General features: G+C 51.0%; 1 protein-coding gene and 1 pseudogene across 2 annotated transcripts in view; both read left to right on the plus strand.

Moving 5' to 3' along the window:
• The window catches only part of SYNE3 (spectrin repeat containing nuclear envelope family member 3), a 54,796-nt gene extending 50,199 nt beyond the window's left edge, over positions 1–4,597 (plus strand). The window contains exon 17 of the mRNA XM_030803131.1: positions 4,065–4,597. Within this exon, the coding sequence (XP_030658991.1) occupies positions 4,065–4,265 (201 nt within the window). The 3' untranslated portion in view covers positions 4,266–4,597. The remainder of the gene's footprint in view (positions 1–4,064) is intronic.
• Positions 4,598–10,163: 5,566 nt separating this feature from the next.
• On the plus strand, positions 10,164–13,135 carry LOC115832388 (annotated as a pseudogene). The gene has a single exon (XR_004027877.1). The product of XR_004027877.1 is annotated as a putative uncharacterized protein encoded by LINC00341 (transcript).
• The last annotated feature ends 515 nt before the right edge of the window (positions 13,136–13,650 follow it).

The raw sequence follows: 13,650 nt of genomic DNA on the forward strand, positions 1-13,650 counted from the left end.
TGCCCTAAGACCTGCTGGTGCTGCCAGAGCAAGACAGTGGTCCTGGCCACACCCCCTTCCTGGGAGTCTTGGGGACACCCAGGAGGAGGAAGCCAGCAGGGGCTGAGCAGTGCTCAGAGGGGCCTTCAGAGGCTAAGTGAGGGTTTCATGAGAGGCAGTGGGGCGGGCACACCCTCCATGCCAGAGAGCAGCTGGCTCAGTGGGCCTCCTCCCACCGTCCCGTGCTTGGTGCCTGCCTGGAAGCATCTTTGTGGTGGGTACTGAGACCTGGCCAGGTCCCGGGTAAGACCCTTAGCCTCAGCGGTGATGGAGTGTGACTTCCTCTCTCCGGGCCCCAGGTCAGAGCACACCCACCCTCCACAGATCCAGGTTGAACAACAGAGGCCCCAGAGACTTTTGTTCTCGTTTTAATTGCTGTTTCTAGTGAGAAATGCCACGTGGGTTAGTAGGAAGAGCCTGGGCTCTGGAGTGACACTGGAGAGCTGAGCCTATCTGTGTGACCTTGGACTGGGTACTCTCCCAGACTCAGTTTCTTCCTCTGGAAAATGGGCATAGGAAAGTCGGCCTCACAGAGATGTTCAAGGCGCCCAGGAGGCCCCTGAGTGAGGTGAAGAGCGGAGCTCAGGACCTTTGGGGGTGTGTATAGTGAGTTCACTAACAAGTGGAACCCAGACATCCTGGTGAACTGTGGGCACAGTGAGAACAGCTCACAGACAGCAGGTGGCCCTGTCTCAGGGGTGGCCTTTGATGTATTGAGGGAGAAGCTGATGGCCAGAGGTGCAGGGAGGGAAGGAGCCTTATATTCATGGTTTCATTCATTCAGCAAATATTTACTGAGCACTGCTGAGGATACAGTAAAGTATAAGACTAATGTGGACCCCGCCTCCGAGGAGTTAAGGGCAGCACAGATCTTAATCAGTGATCCAGAGAAAGGGTGCCCTGAGGATGCGTAAGGCCAGGGAAGGCCTCCTGGAGGAAGTGACTCAGGGTGAGATTAGAGTGATCAGTCAGCGCTAACCAGGTGGAGTGGAGAAAGAAGGGCAATGAGCATTCCAGACACAAGGGACAGCCTGTGCAAAGGCCCTGTGGCAATAGGACGTGAGGGTCTTTAAGGAGCTGAGAGATGGCATTTAAGGAGGGCAGGGCTTTCTTCCCTGATGGGACTGGAGGTGATGATGGTGCCTAATCCCTGCATCCCTGGTGGAGGGAAAGCTTGTGGGGCTTGCAGGAGCTGCCTCTCTGCCCCACACCCATCAGCCAGAGGAGAAAGGAAGTGAGCCTTTATTGGGTGCCTACTGTGCACTTTATGCATAGCATGCATGGCCTCATTTATCCTTCCTACATTGGTAGGCAAGTATCACTCTCTCCCAACAGAGAAGAAACTGAGGCTCTGAGAGGCTAAGTGACATGCCCTAGATCACACAACTAGGAAATGGTAGAGTCAGGGTTAGAACCCAAGACTCCAAACCTTATATTTGCCCCACATCCCATTTCACCAATGGTAGAATATTAGATCTCATGGACTGTGATGAACTCTAGCCTGTGATCCTCAGAAATCTGGAGTCTCAGATTCATCATGTAAGACCTTGGAGGACTCTTGGTCAGAGCCTCTGTTGGGTATGTTAACTCCTCTACACAACATATACTCCCTCCTCACCCCCATGGGCTCATCGATCCCTGCTTCACTACCCTCAGGGATGATGTATTAGTCCGTTTTCATGCTGCTGATAAAGACATACCCGGGACTGGGTAATTTATAAAGAAAAAGAGGTTTAATGAACTCACAGTTCCACATGGCTGGGGAGGCCTCACAATTATGGCAGAAGAAGAAAGGCACATCTTACATGGCAGCAGACAAGAGAGAATGGGAGCCAAGTGAAAGGGGAAGCCCCTTATAAAACCATCAGATCTTGCGAGACTTATTCAGTACCATGAGAACAGTATGGGGGAAACTGCCCCCATGATTCGATTATCTCCCACTGCGTCCCCCCATAACACATGGGAATTATAGGAACTATAATTCAAGATGAGATTTGGGTGGGTACAAAACCAAACCATATCAGATGGGGAGCTTATAACTTCCTGAGGAAGCCCCTTCTCTCTTTGGAAGAGCTGAGGTTGTCATTTTTCTTGTTGGCTTCTTAGAAGATTGTGTGTATGTGTGTGTCTGTGTGTGTGTGTCTGTGTGTGTATGTGTGTGTGTGTGATTTTTTTTTCTAAGCATTTGAGAAACATACTGAAAGGTGTCTTATTTTTAAGAGCATTTTGGAATCCAGGGCCCTCTAAGTGAGGATGTGAGCTCTAAGTAAACGGGCAATGGGCAGGCAGCAGGAATCCTTTGAGAAGACCATCCCTTGTCAACACTTGTATGTGTAAACACTTTTTGGACCTTCAAAGATGTTTTCCCCAGAGGATCATGGCCAAGGCACAACCCCTCTCTTGAATAAGCAAAATGTTAGCTCTGAGAATGGAGGGGCAAATAAAAAAGGACACTTGTAAGCAGACCCTCCATTTGGGAGAACCTTAATTACAGGTTGTTAGTTGCAGTGGAAACCCAGGCTGGGTGGCCCTACAGCTCATTGTCTTGCCCCTTTTCTCTCTCCCTGGGTGGGTCTCATGGGTCAGAGATTTGGCTCCACCCAGCCCAGCAGCTATGGGAAGAGCCACCTTCTCTGTGAACTCACACTCTTTCAGCTGCTTAAACAATGTGTCACCCACCCCCACCCTCCACTCCCGAAGTCACTGCTGAAATACATGCAGCCAAGAGTACTTATTCATTGTTATAAGCAGACTGTTTTATAAAATCAGTGTCTAAGGACTTTGGTGAGTGAACACATTTGAGGCTGGTGGCACAGGGTTAAGTGTTATCATCTGGAGGAGATACCTGGAGCAGGGGAATACATGAGTTGACTCAGAGAGGAGAGGTAGAGAGACAGAACTGCCCAGGATTGAACCTCCCAGGAACATTTGCATTTAACAGTGCTTCTTCATCACCATCGTCACCCTCACCAGGGGTTGGTGTTTGATCCCCATTTTGCAGAGCAGGAAACAGAGAATCTAATATTGATTTACCCGAGGTCGCATAGCTGTTGAGTAACAGAGTCTGGGTGGGGACCCAGTCTGCTAGGATCCTAAAAGCTGGGCTCGTCCTGCACTCTGCAGCATCTTGACCATGAGGGCCTCACTTTTCTGAGTGACCAGCTCTTGCCCCTGCACTCCTTGGCAGTCAGACATCCATGAAGCCACAACCTGGCCAGTCCCTCCAGACTTTAGAAAATATTTTCTTGGCCACTTTGAAGGACATTGTAGCAGAGTTGAAACATGTTGAAACTCCAGCTACCCGGGAGGCTGTGGGAGAGAATTGCTTGAACCTGGGAGGTGGAGGTTGCAGTGAGCTGAGATCGCGCCACTGAACTCCAGCCTGGGCGACACAGCGAGACTCCATCTCAAAAAAAAAAAGAAAAGAAAAGGAAGAGGGGGAGGAGAAAGAGGGAAGAGGGGGAGGAGAAAGAGGAAAAAGGGAAGAAAGACAAGAGGAAGAAGAAAGTGATGATGATGAACTTGATGGTGGTGATGATGGTGATCACGAAGATTTAGATGGTGAAATATTAAGGATGCATACTAATCATGACAGCAGCTAGTATATACTTACTACGTGCCAGGCTCTGCCTCATTGGATCCTCATGACAATTCTGTCATGTAGGTGCCATTATTGCCCCATCTGTAGATGAGAAACTTGAGGTTCTGAGAAATCAAGTGACCTTAGGATTCACAGACAGCACTCTGCTACACCAGGCAAAGATATATGTCACAATGGCAGAGCCTGCAACTGTTATTTTCTATTCTTCCTTTCATGCCTTGAACGCTTTGGGAAAACTGCAGAAACCTTGTTTCTGGCAAAACTTACATTAGCCCCATTTCACAGATGAGAACACGGAGACGTACACTGTCATACAGTCAGTTCAGTGCCACCACTGCTCCTGGCATCCTCCTTGTCGCCTGAACCTGGCCCCCACCACCAGAGCCCCCCCAGCCCACTCACCTGTGCTGTGTTGGTTCCGCAGACTCGGCGGTGGCGAGGACTGGGCTCCCTCTTCCGGAGGGTGTGCTGTGTGGCACTCCCACTGCAGCTGCTTCTGCTGCTGTTCCTCCTCCTGCTGTTCCTGCTCCCAATCAGGGAAGAGGACCGCAGCTGTACCCTGGCCAACAACTTCGCCCGCTCCTTCACGCTCATGCTGCGCTACAATGGCCCACCACCCACCTAACCCACTGGGGCACACAGGTGACTTTCTTCTCCAACCTCCATCAGTCCCAGGGCCCCTCCTGAGGATGCCCACCGGGGAAACTGGAAACAGTGGCAGGCCAAAGACTGCAGAGCTGCATCCGTATCAGTGCTGTGTCAGCGTTCCCAGAACACACTTACTTTTTATACAGTCTTGTCTTAGTCTATTTATACTAACTGTGTACTACATGTGACTAGGGAATAATGTCTAGAATTTTTATATGATCTGTATGCAAATGCTCAGTATGTATAATTTCATATACGAGGTCTATTTGGAGTTGGGAAAATTCCTAGCAATGTCTCCCTCCACTGGGATTTTGTGGGATTGTTGACTTGGTCTGCAGTCAACCCTAGAAAGCAAGAACAATAACATGTCACTTTCATGGTAACCTCTTCTCCAAAGCCAATCCCAGAACTCGGATGTAATGAAAGGCCTCTGAGCTGCAACGCGGAAGAGCGGCACAGACCCTCACTTGGCGCCCAGCGACTCTTGCTTTATGCATAATGAGAACAAGTATGCTTGTCTAGTTTTAACAACCACAAAGAGTAGCTGCCACGTATCAGAAGTAGAAATGGCAATGACCAGAGGCAGGTACAGTGATAGCAGTGGCAAGTGACAGAGTGATATCAAGGGAGAAAAAGAAGAGCTGCAGAGAGCAGATCCCCGAACTAAGAAAGCACAGCCGCGTGGAGGCATCGCACGCGGGAGCCCTAACCCCAGCTCTCAGCGGCTTCTGATCACACAGACCTATGAGGACTGTCCCTGGCGATGACACCGAGTCCCCATGAAATGGGGAGATCCTGCTCTGTGTGTTTCATTCAGGGAGAAAGGGAAGAAGACAGGCTTTATTTTTAAGATTTCCATGCAGAATGGTGAGGCACACTCCGTGAGCAGCACCCACTGGCAGTGCCCAGGAAAGATGCGTTTCCTCTGTCGCTCCTGGACTGAGTTTTCATCATCGAGCGCTCAAGCTGCAGGTGAGAAGGGAAGCATCTGCCATGCCAGGGGCCAGGGATCGAGGGTCCAGGACAGAGGTGAGAGAATCTGCTTTGGAGTTCAGCCTGTCTCAAGGGCTCTCCTTCCCCTTTCCAGAAAAGACTCTGGAGACAGCAGGTCCATGGGGCCAAGAAGGTCTCATGTGCATCCCCATATGGGACTAGGGCCCAGGCCACCCAAAACCAGGCCCTCTCCAGCCAGGTGTAGGCGAGCCGGGCTCCACACACCACCTGGGCTGGGGCCCCTGTGACTCCATGTGAGTTCCTGAAGCCAGAAACTCATCCCTTCCTTGCCAGGGAATCTGGGATGGTTCCTAAGTGCTTTACAACTGGATCATGTTTTTCCTAAATCAACACTAAATTTTCCCCTTTAAAAAAGTACTTAATGCTCACTTTTTACAAATGGATTTTGTCTGTTCAACTACAAATAGGAGCTTCAGAGGGGATTTCCTTGGACCTTCTATCTGGCTTTGGAATCATAAGGTATTATAGACCCAGAAAGGCCCTTTAAGTAGAGGGGAAACTGAGGCCCTAAGAGGGCCTGACGCCCAGCACCACTGCTGTCTCACACACAGTGACCTTTTGCCTTTCACTGTGAGCTCTGCCCTTGGGGACCCCGGCCCTAGGCAACTAGGACATTCACGGGCAGGAAACCCATGCTGCCAAGGAGGGCCCTTGGGGCTGACTCAGAAAGTATACTTTTTTTTTCTTTTAACTTGCCTGTATTTGTTACAACTTTAAGCAGAATGTGACTTGGCACTATATTTCCATCCACGAGCCTGGCTCTGAGTTATTATTATTATTGTTATTATAATTATTTTGAGATGGAGTGTCACTCTTTTTGCCCAGGCTGGAGTGCAGTGGTGCAATCTCGGCTCACTGCAACCTCTGCCTCCCAGGTTCAAGCGATTCTCCTGCCTCAGCCTCCCGAATAGCTGGGATTACAGGCATCTGCCACCACGCCCAGCTAATTTTTGTATTTTTTAGTAGAGTTAGGGTTTTACCATGTTGGCCGGGCTGGTCTCGAACTCCTGACCTCAGGTGATCCACCCGCCTCAGCCTCCCAAAGCACTGGGATTACAGGCATGAGCCACCATGCCTGGCCTTTTTTTTTGAACGGCTTTATGATAAGCTGTAGGCTTATAATTATGCTCCTCCAAACAACACTTTTCTTTGGAAAACAAGCCCTGTGGACTCTCCATCCTTCCATGAAGTTCCTTCCCTCAAGTTACTTTAGTTTAACTTATTTCTACAGGACTAGCACATGCAGAATTGGCAACTACAGGGGATGAAAAGTTGAAAAAGTAGATCCTACAACTCTGTGACTTGGTTTCCAGATATCTAGATAAATTTGTGATTTCATGGAAGAAGAGAAAGCACACTTTTCTCCAGGTATCTGGAAATCAAGCCATAGGGCCGTTCTCTGCAGGCGATCACCTTACTGGAAACTCAGGGGCTGAGTGAGACCAGGCAGCCAAGCCCAGATGTCCAGACCTTGAAGTCAGAGCAGTGGCTGGGGGGGGCTTGCCGGGTTTCCACTCTCCTATGTCACAGGTGAGAAAGCTGAGGCCCAGAATGGGGAAGAAACTGATCCATGGCCACACAGTGACAGGCAGCAAGGCCAGAGCCCAACTGGCCACCAAGGCCCTCAGGTGGTGCCCTGCTCACTGTGGTGTGATCCCTGCCTGTCGGCAACTACAGGAAAAAAACAGCCACTGGGCATGTGTGCAGCCTGTCACATATACCACATGTTGGGGAAGGAGAAGCTGGAACATGCGGGTGGGGGTGGGAATATCTACCTATATTTTTAAAATTTTGATAATGATGTCATCAAGTCTGCTTGTTTGCATAACTGTTTTTTAAAAAGGAATTGATATTTTCAGTACTTTCATATAAATATACTTGTAATATGACATAACAGCCCAATTACTGGTGCTTCCAAGCACAAGTGCAGTCTCCTTTGCTTAAAGGAGAGCCAGGCAATTATTCTTATGACTTTAGTTTCTAGCCTCTTTAACAGCCATGCAGAGCTTTAAGGTGCTACTTGAGAAAGGTGGCGCTGTGGCACTGTGTGTGTGTGTGTGTGTGTGTGTGTGTGTGTGTGTGTTTGTGTGTGTGTGTCCTCTTCGTCTCCAAAATAAAAGGGGTCTTAGAGTTTATAAGAATTGGTACTCTCATCGCCCAACACAGGGTGTGTGTGTGTGTGTGTGTGTGTGTGTGTGTGTGTGTGTGTCACAGAGAGAGAGAGAGGAGGGAAGGGGAGGAGGGAGAGAGAACCACCAGTGGGTCGGTTGATGAATTAGTTATCCCTGCTTACCTGTCCCTCCCACCCCTTTCTTTCTTAGCCCGTTCTCTGCTTGTGGAAAGGCACATGCAGCACCCAGAGGGTGTTTAAAAAGAAAAGCTGGGAGGGGATGGTATGTGCAGGTACTGACAGCAGACAAGGCCAGGAGACCCTGGGAGGTACCAAGTGGTGGCGGGACAGAGGGAACACCGACAAGGGAGACAACGCACTCCGTTTGGTGCTTGTGGGTGCGTGACCCCCTTGGGCGGCACCTTGCAGCCTTGCTTTATGTAATTCCCACACTGACACCTGCCCCCAGGGTTTGATACTGTTTTACCCCCACGTTTGAGATGGAACACTGAGGCTTAAAGATATAAAGACCCTTGCTCATGCTGAAATGGGTCCAAACCCACAACATGGGACAATGAGGACCCCAAAGCCCAGGCTGGAGGGGGACTTCAGGCTGGTTCTACCAGGTTGCAGTCTCTGTAGCCTCTGGGAATGGAGTTCCCTGGGCAAGCAGGCAGAACTCTCTGCCCATCAGCTGGCCTGGGACATGGCCAGAGCGGAGCATCCATATGTTTCCCTGAGGGGCTGCCCTCAGCTCTGAGATGAGTCACCACCAGCAGCACATTCCCTTGGGCCATCTATCATCTTCACATTGCTCACCTGGAAGATGAGCCCCTCTAATGTCTCGGGATGAGGTCCTCAGTCATGAATGACAGAACTCCACATCCCCAGTGCCCAGAACAGGATAAGAGCTCCAGCTGTGGTTTGCTGAATTACATTAAAAACCCAAAGGCAAATGTGTCCTGACACCCAACTCCCTTCCAGAGGAAATGGGTCATGGATGACCTGACCCAATTCCATCTCTCAGGCCCTGTTTGCTTCGGGCAGCTGGCTGGAGTTCCCTGCAGGGACCAGGGGTCCAAAGAAGCTTGTCTCCGGGCAGCTTCAGGGGAAGGAACCTGGGGACCCACTGCAGCCTGGGGGCCAAGGAGAATGACAGGCAGAGGGTAGGAAAAGGCCTGAAGGTGGGCAGTTTGTGCTAACTGGGGGTTCCCTAATGGATTTTACTGCTGGCAAACTGGGACCGGTGGCATTATCCTGCCCTGCCTTGCAGGGGATGGGAGGCTCGGGCTGCCCACAGGGAGTAAAGAGGGGATCTTATCTCTTCCATTAGACTGGAGCCAGGCCTGACCGGGAGGCCAGGAGGCTTTGCAGAAGCTTTGAGGACCTGCACTTTATGCTGGTCTGGCTGGAGAGGGCGGACAGGGAAGTGGGCCAGAGGGAGTCAAAGGCAAGAGGTGATGTCAGGCTTGATGCACTGAACTGTGTGCTTAAAAGTGGTTAAGATGCTACATTTTATGCTATGTTTATTTTACCACAATTTGTGGGTGAGAGGAGAGAGAGAGAGAGAGTGAGAGCAAAAGAGACAGAGAGAGAAAGAGAAGAGAGAAAAGGAGGAAGGAAGAGGGGGATAGCGAGAGAGGAAAAGAGAATGGGAATGGCAGGCTGTACCTTCCTGACTCCCAACTTTCCTCCGAGGACAAGCGCTAGTGGCAAAGCTTTCACTGACCAAAGGCAAGTGAAACAATATGAGGGAACGCCTTGAGTTTTTCTTTCCATAGGATTTATTTCACCCAAACGCTGGCTCTTCATTCTGGGATTATGTCCCTCCTACTTCAAGGGTGCTCAATGGCCTTTAGGGAGTGAGGGATGGGTAAAGATGGCTCTGTCTTCTTTGATGGTTTCCATTGTGTTTTGGGAGCCCTCATTGGACAAAATAAAAAGTTGCCAACTCTGTGTTGGTTTTGCTCCCCATACAGTATTCTTCCTGGAAAAACATGCCGTCTGAAAGTTTGGGAACCCAGGAGATGGTTGGGAGAAGAGAGCAGCTTGAGGATTGCTTAGTGCAGGAGTCCCCAAGGGAGAGAAGGAAAGAGAAATGAGAAGAGGGACATCGCGGAAATTTGTGGCAACTGGGTTCAGGGGAGGCCAGGAGCTGTGGCCTCTAAAAAAATAAAACTCAGGTGCTCACTGTCCCTGCCTTCCCACTGGCCATTCAGATGCTGTCTGGGGTCTGCAGCTTTCTCTCTCCTGGTTGGTGGGCAGAAGTGCCCTGTGCCTCTTTGCATCTTAATCCAATGCAACGGGCATTCTCCAGCCTGTGCCAGTCTTTGTTCTGGGAGATTTGGGGTGAGCAAAGCCCAGTCCCTGCCCTCAGGGAGCTTGCAGATGAAGAAAAGGGTTTGTGCCATTGAAGATGCCCAGCTGGATTGCAGTCATTGCCCTTGACTTTGCCCATCTGCCTTTCCAGAGGGGGGCAGGCCCACTGTCACAGAAACTGGAAGAGCCACACAGGGGAGACAGTGGGAGAGCTCGGGACAGGGCATGAGAGTGTCTTGCTGCCTCTTGGAGGCCACCATTGTGACTACGAACCATAGCGGGCAGAGGATGTGGGTCAAGGCGGCCAGGGCAGCTGGGCCGGGCAGGGAGAGGACCTGGGCATGGCAGAAGGAGGGGAAAATAGACTGACTCAGCCTCAATAGGTCAGAAGGGTGTTGGGCTGTGCTGGGTCTCAGAACAACACAGCTTGGGAGGCTCCTGGAGGCTTTATGGGGAGGCCCAAGGCTAAGGCTGTGGATGTTGATTGTCATTTCCATTACTAGCCCAATTATTAGTCTGTCTTCCTGGTAAAAATATGTGGTTGGAAATGCCAGACTGAGAAGCCCACTTTTCCTCACTGGGGATCATCTGGGTTGGCGTGTCCATGCTCAATGATAATCTCTTGCCCTTTCCTGCTCCCTGCCTAGGATTTCTCCCCAGAGGAGAGGAGCTGAGGGACCCCCCAGGGAGGCTGCACCTGTGGCTGTCACCCTGTGATGCCAGCGGCTTCCTTGGGTTCTGTAATCAGAGTGTTTTTTCACCGGTGTCTGCAGTGACTGCCAGGAAGCCTCTGTGTCCATAGCTCAGCAGGATCCTGCCCTAATTCCCTCTCTCATGGGGACTCAGCTAATTCTCACCCCAATCTCATTGTCACCAGTCTAGGTCAGCATCGGAGGGAGGTGTGGGCAACTACAGCCCTTGCTGCTTCCAAGACAGACATCAATAGTTGATCACTAACCTTTCCCACTCCCCACTCTCCAGCTCAATGGACCTCACAGTCCTCAAAACCACTCCAAGCTGCTGCCAATCAATCTTATTCGTATGTGAGCAAAACCTGTTTGACATCCTTACACCTGTACCAGCCCTCTCAGAAAGCTCTCAATTCTGGCCTCCTTTTCTTTTTTCTTTTTTTTTTTGAATTTATGTTAAAATTAGGATGTTCCCAATCAAAAAATCACTTTTCCTTCATCTAGTAATTGGGTGAGACAAACTAGCCCCAGAAAGCAGACCATGGGATGAACTGCCAAGCAGGACTTTTAGGGGAGGCAAAATGGATTAGGAAATGCTAAGTTCTCTGTTGAAGGAGGATACGTGGATTTTTTAGGCTGTCAGAGGTGGAGGGCTTCCACAGACTATCTTGTTCCAACTTTGCACCCATTTTGCAGGTTAGGACTCTGAGACCTCAGCAGTTCTTGTTTGGCCAGTGAGCTCAGGGAGTTAGTTCCAGGAGTGGGGGTCGGTCTTTGCACCCACTGGATGACAGTGTGACACTGCTCAGCGCTAGACAGGGTTGAGTTGGAACTCCGCTGCTGATGGGCTGTGTGACATTGGTCCAGTTCCTTGCCACCTCCCCCCACCTATTGACAAGGAGGGAAGTCAGCCCTGGAGCGTCCAGTGCTCCCTGAAATATTAGGTATCCTAGGAGGGTGCGGGTGGGCTCACATCTGGAAGAGAAATCCCTAGATGCAGCCACCAGTAACAGAATCCCTCCTCCCCCGACCAACTTTGGCTGGAACCAATGAGAGACTTTACTTTTCTCTCCTTCTGAGAAGTTTAGATATAGGCGGTTGCTGGCATCGTCTCCTCAGCTTATGGATGTCAGAGCCAAGGCTTTGCAACTGTCATTCCTTTATATCACAGCCACTTCATGGCCCCGGATGCTTGCTGAACCTCCAATTTTTCATCTGGGTTCCAGGCAGGAAGAAGGGGAGTGAGCTAGTGAATCTGCCCTCCTCATTAGGAGCTTTCCCAGAAGCTCCACCAGCCACTTCCGTTCTCATCTCATTGGACAGGACTGTGTCACATGTTTTCCCCACATCTACAAGGAGTCTGGGAACATGCATCCCAAAAAGATGGGGGCTCTTCTAGTAAGAATGAAGGGTAGGGTGGCTTGGAGTGGCACTTAGCTGTCTCTGCTACAGTTGGAGGAAAAAACCGGAGTTCGTCCTGACCCTCCATGCCTTGGCCGTATGCCCCTTGTGCAGAACTTGAAGGCATCATCCTTGCAGTGTGAGAGTGACTTGCCACCACGGCCTGCCACCTGCCTCTCAAGGGACCCTGAGTCCTTCAGGTCTACCCAAAGGCATTGTAGATATTCTTCCTGCAAGGCTTGGGAACTGACAAACAGATCTGCCCTGCTCGCCAGAGTTTTTGTGCAGGAACAGCCCCTCCCGTCTTTGTCCTGGCCGTGAGCACCCAGGGCTAAGCTTTTGAACACTTTCTTTGTGTTTGGATTCAGCCCAGGCAATGCATATTTGCTTTCATTTCTTCTTGAGCTTGAGGAGCTCCTGGGTGCAAATCTTGGAAAGTGAGGATCGCTGAGCCTTTCCAGGCCAGCTCTTTGTTTTCTAGCAGACAATTTAGGCTTTGAAAAGGAAAGTGGGTGGGGGCACCCCACAGGTGGCCCTCATCACCCAATTGCCAGTGCCTGCAGGCTCCTTCAGCAGAGGCCCAGAGTCAAAGAGGACTTAAAACCAGCTGTCGTTTCTCCCTTAGCTTCTATGTACGAGAGAAATGCCTTCTGCTTTTCAAAGTAAGAACAAGGAGGAATTTGTTTCTAAAAGAACATTAAAACACAGGCTCGTGGTCTAAAAGCAAATGGTTCAGCAGGATGTTCAGGGCCTTAAAGCACAGTCAGCAGGACTCAGCGTCTCCCAGCGCCTGCTCTCCGGTTGTCATGGTAACATCATCCCCAACCCAACCACCTTGTCCAGCCGAGAGACAGCAATCACAAGGAGGGACCTCGGTTTCCCCCGAGGATCCTGAGCTTCCTTTCTGAAACTCTGGCTTCTGAGCTCAGCAACCAGGAACACCAGGCCAGCCCATCCCCAGCACCTCTGTGGAGATGAGGGACAAAGTCCTACAGCCCCTCTTCCTGTTCTGATGAGAAAGGGAGGGAAGGAAACATACCCCGAGGGCCTGCAATATGGTCATGACACTTTCAAAAAGCCTGTGCTATGGAGTCATGATCAGAAACCAGGTGCAGAAACCAGAGTGTGGAGAGGGTCAGCAGCCTTCCTCAGAGCAGCCAGCTAGCGGGGGAAATGGTAAATTTGGGACTTGTACCCAGGCATGACTGGCTCTGAGCCCAATGCTCCACTCTATGGAATGTTCCCTGGGCCTCAGTTGCTCTCCTTTCCTTGGCAGGCTGCGGGCTGCTGCCACTCTGGCAGCTGGTGAGCTAGCTGGAGGGTGACATTCCAAAGCAGGGCCAGCAAGGCTTTCCTCCTGTGTCCACTCCTGCAGGGAAGTCCGTTAACTCCCACTGCTGATGGGAGATGGCAACACCAGGATGAGGTCCCAGGGGACGGGAGCAGGTACCCACTGTCTGTCTACCTTCCCACTGGAAAAGCACGGACAGGCCAGCGCGTGCGGGGGCAGGCAGAGGACAGAGTTGGCTTTGCGCAGTCTCTGCCTGCTGAGCAGCTCCAATTCCTCTCATGGGAGAAACAAGGAGGCAGTCACTTGTGCATGTTCCAGAAGTTTTACTGGGGAGGAGGAAGCGGACAGAGGAAGCTGTGTGTGCATGTGAAGGGATGGGCAGGGTGGGAGGGATGCACGCGTATGTAAGCATAGCATGTGCGAGTACTACACACACATCTCCATGCAGAAGCACAACTGGGCAGCCCTGGCTTCCAGCGCTGGGCTTCAGCACAACAGACCCCAGCCTGTGGTCTCTCTGAACCCAGGGAGACCACAT

The sequence above is a fragment of the Nomascus leucogenys genome, chromosome 22a (genome assembly GCF_006542625.1).
Source record: "Nomascus leucogenys isolate Asia chromosome 22a, Asia_NLE_v1, whole genome shotgun sequence".
NCBI classification, from domain to species: Eukaryota; Metazoa; Chordata; class Mammalia; order Primates; family Hylobatidae; genus Nomascus; species Nomascus leucogenys.